The sequence below is a fragment of the Ochotona curzoniae genome, unplaced genomic scaffold, assembly GCF_017591425.1.
Source record: "Ochotona curzoniae isolate NIBS_2020 unplaced genomic scaffold, NIBS_Ocur_1.0 scaffold_3208, whole genome shotgun sequence".
In the NCBI taxonomy this organism is placed as follows: Eukaryota; Metazoa; Chordata; class Mammalia; order Lagomorpha; family Ochotonidae; genus Ochotona; species Ochotona curzoniae.
In genome coordinates, this window is record NW_024467106.1 from 10,733,650 (window position 1) to 10,737,070 (window position 3,421).

The 3,421-nt window shown below is 39.0% G+C and overlaps 1 protein-coding gene across 1 annotated transcript; it reads right to left on the reverse strand.

Moving 5' to 3' along the window:
* Positions 1-250: 250 nt before the first annotated feature.
* On the reverse strand, positions 251-2,519 carry B3GALT9 (beta-1,3-galactosyltransferase 9). The gene is made up of 2 exons (XM_040962824.1): positions 2,514-2,519; positions 251-1,354 (listed from the first exon to the last, which is right to left on the reverse strand). Exons 1-2 carry the CDS (start codon positions 2,517-2,519, stop codon positions 251-253), a joined length of 1,110 nt encoding a protein of 369 aa, XP_040818758.1.
* Between the last annotated feature and the right edge of the window lie 902 nt (positions 2,520-3,421).

A 3,421-nucleotide genomic window follows, 5' to 3' on the forward strand; every position in this document is an offset into this window, starting at 1 on the left:
AGCTCTATTCTCTTTTTTTCTGAAAGAAGGCTTTTATTTGCAAAAGAATCACATCACACCAACTTAAACTTCTTAACATAAGCTCTCATGAAAATTGAATACATCAGAGCACAAGAATGTTTTGTGTCTTTGCTAAGTAACACTAAATATTCAGAAAATAACATTGAATAAGGGGCAAGGGGAATGCTTTCTATACCAGGGGGTTAACCGTAATTCAAAACCAACACCCTGTAAGGAAAACAAAGAAGCTCTAATCATCATCATACAGGACATTGCTTTCTATGGTGCTCATGGGAGAACGTTTAAAGCTATCAAGATATGTCAGAAGTTTGCAGGATATAAGCCCATAGTAAGTCTCCAACAGTGTACATTCCTTCCCATCATTAATTTCCTTCCACGCCAGGGACATTTCGGCATCTGTGGTTTCTGAGGATGTAAAAATGAACTTGTAGCAACATCTGTTGTATCGGATGTGTCTTTTCCCAGAGAATCTTGAACTGTGCATGGGAATAAGGCCAATGGATTTTGCACACATTCCTATAAAGACATCAGCAGGCACCCTAACAGGGACCTCTTTGAAAACTACATACATCATCCGAGCCACTTCTTGAGACACTACAAAGGTCTCTCCACTGCAGTAATCTGGGTAATATCTTTCCGCATACTCACTAAGAGAGACAAATTCTTGGTGGTGAGGGTCTCTGTTGGGTGCACCCTGATGGATAACACTGCCCACATAGATATCTTCAAGGTGTTCTTTCAGATTGAGAAGGTAATCTACCAGGCTTGGCAGATTAACAAACACCCCTTCATCAACCTTAAGAATGAACAGGGCATTAGGACAGAAAGTCACAGCCCACTGTGTCATGGCAATCATCTTCAGGGTTTGATTTTCAGAACTATCCAAGAAGATCCCTTCAATGATATCATTATCCTCCCAGGACTCTTTATCTATCTCTTTCTGAGTAGTTACCAAAACAGGCATCCCTAAAGCGAACAATGTGATCACAAGGTGCCCTCGGATATTGGTCATGCTACCCCAGGTTTTCCTGATAAGGTCTCGTCTTGTTCCATTTCCTGGGCTACTAAAGATAAGAGAGAGCAAGAAAATGTTTTTCCCTTTACACACTTCTGGCTGATTAAGAATGTAATACTTGGAGAGATTACTTTTCTGGGGCTCCATGTTCAATTTTCTTGCCTGGTCCTTGATTTCAAGAATTTTCATATCTACATGAGGCAAAGAATGCAAAAAGTATTCTTCCACAAAATCAGCTCCAAAAAGTAAGGCATGAAATAGGATGACATTAAACAGGATGAAGCACCATTGGTGGGTCCGAAGTCTACAGAATGCCACCTAAGCAAGAAAAGGACATATGGTCACTTACCATCCAATTCCATTCTTATTTTTGTGCCATTGAAGCCTGTATGTGTCTTTTAGAGCCTGTAGCCATCCACTCTATTTTAAATATGCTTTATTAAGTATTATCTGTCCCTCCTGCTATGTTATCATTTATGGGACGGCTGGCATAAATTCTTCCTATGGCTTCTGAATCCACTGTCTGTCAAGTGAGTAGAATGTTAGTCAGTTGATTTCCTGCAAACTGAATGAATACTTTCTTACTTTATACAAGCTACTGTGTTAGATACTGGAGATACAAAGAAGAATCAGACACAGACATGTGGATATGACAAAGTGACATCATTGTGATAAAGTTATATAGGGACATATCTGATGTACTTCCTGGAATTAGAACACTTGGGTCAGTTTCTTCTCTAATTACAAAGGTCAAGGGCGATTTTTCCATGAAGTGGTTACTTTTGTTGGTCACTCAACACTGGTTCCTATGAAATATGCACATACTTTCAGTGTCACTTTCCAATTTAATACTGAATCGAAGTCTGTTTTGATGATGTCTCCTCTATCATCTGACCTATCAATATGTGCACGTACTTGCAGTCTGCAAAGCACTTCTGAGATCCAGCAAGGACACAAGCCAAGCTTCCCACACCTCGTCAAATGAGGTAGAATATTTCTATGGGGATGTACTTACATGGAATTAGAATATAACAGAACTGGGGACCAGGAGCTTTGATCAGTAAAACCTCCTGTAATAAGAGCTATTTCTTACTGAGCACTCACTCTGTGCCAGGCCTTAATTCATTCAGCACTGGCAATATCCCTTGCAGACAAGTTATCTTCAAAATTAAGCTGACCAACTAATTACCAACTAGTAATATTTCCACACCACCCAGTGAGTAAGGGTTGGTATTGAGGGAATGATTTGAACTCAGATCTGTCAGATTCCAAAGCTCATTCTGAACTACAAAGGATTCTGACTCCTATCTTTATTTTTCCATACCCATTGCATAGAAACAAAACAAAACAAAACAAGCTACAACTATCATAATCTGAACTCCTTGCCACTTTCTCAGTGCTGATAATTTACACACAGAATAAACTTAAAGCCTATTTTAATAGCTATCAAATGTTTTAGTGGTGATCAAAAACCTACCTGCATGTTGTCTGTGAGCAATTTCTGGGCACCAGGAAGTTCTTGGGCCCAGTGATGCCCCGATGTATGTCAGGATCACTCCAGACAAACAGCTATTGCAGGAAAGTACACGGAGCTTCAGACTTTAAGGATAAGGTTTCTTGCCAATCAACCTGAGCTTTTGTCCCAGAATACCTGTTCACCACATGGGAACGTGAGTGCTGATCAAGTTACAGCTCAGTAAATCCAGAACAAAGACTAGAAAAATGGCTTCAAAAGCATCTTACCTTGTGTATATATATCATGAAACTGATCCCTTCTCTTTATGCTGAGTTCCTGGTCAGATGGATGATCTCTGTACTCTTTCAAACAAAGAGAAAAATCTTTAAGAAGAAAAGAAATAGTATTCAGCACATTTTCATGTTCCTGTCACATAAACAGCTATATTGACCACTTTGTTCTCACACCAGGCTACGGTTCTTTTTCTTTCACATGTTGAACTGCTTGTCAACCATTCATTGCAAGTTTTGTATTTATTTGGATAAGAATAACTCCTTATGTTGAAAGTTGGCTGTTTTCTAAACAATCATCTTTCAAACTTGGAAATGTTTATAAAGCAGAAAAACAAACTAAAAATCATACAAAGGGGTATTTTTGATATATGCTGAAATTAATCATGAAATGGGTGTTGCAGGTATTTCATTAAATTAAAACATGGATTCTATGCACAGTTTGCAACTTGTGATAGTCATTTAGATGCTTCCTGAGCTTAAAATTACAGTCTGGCTTCTTGGCGTATGAGGGTTCCAACAGCATTACCTCTGGGGGCAGTTCCATCTGGCATTTTCACTTTGATTCATCAAATTCCTATACTTCTAGGGCCGAGACAGTTTGCTGCAAAGATACGAGTTCTTGGCATTCTTCACTGA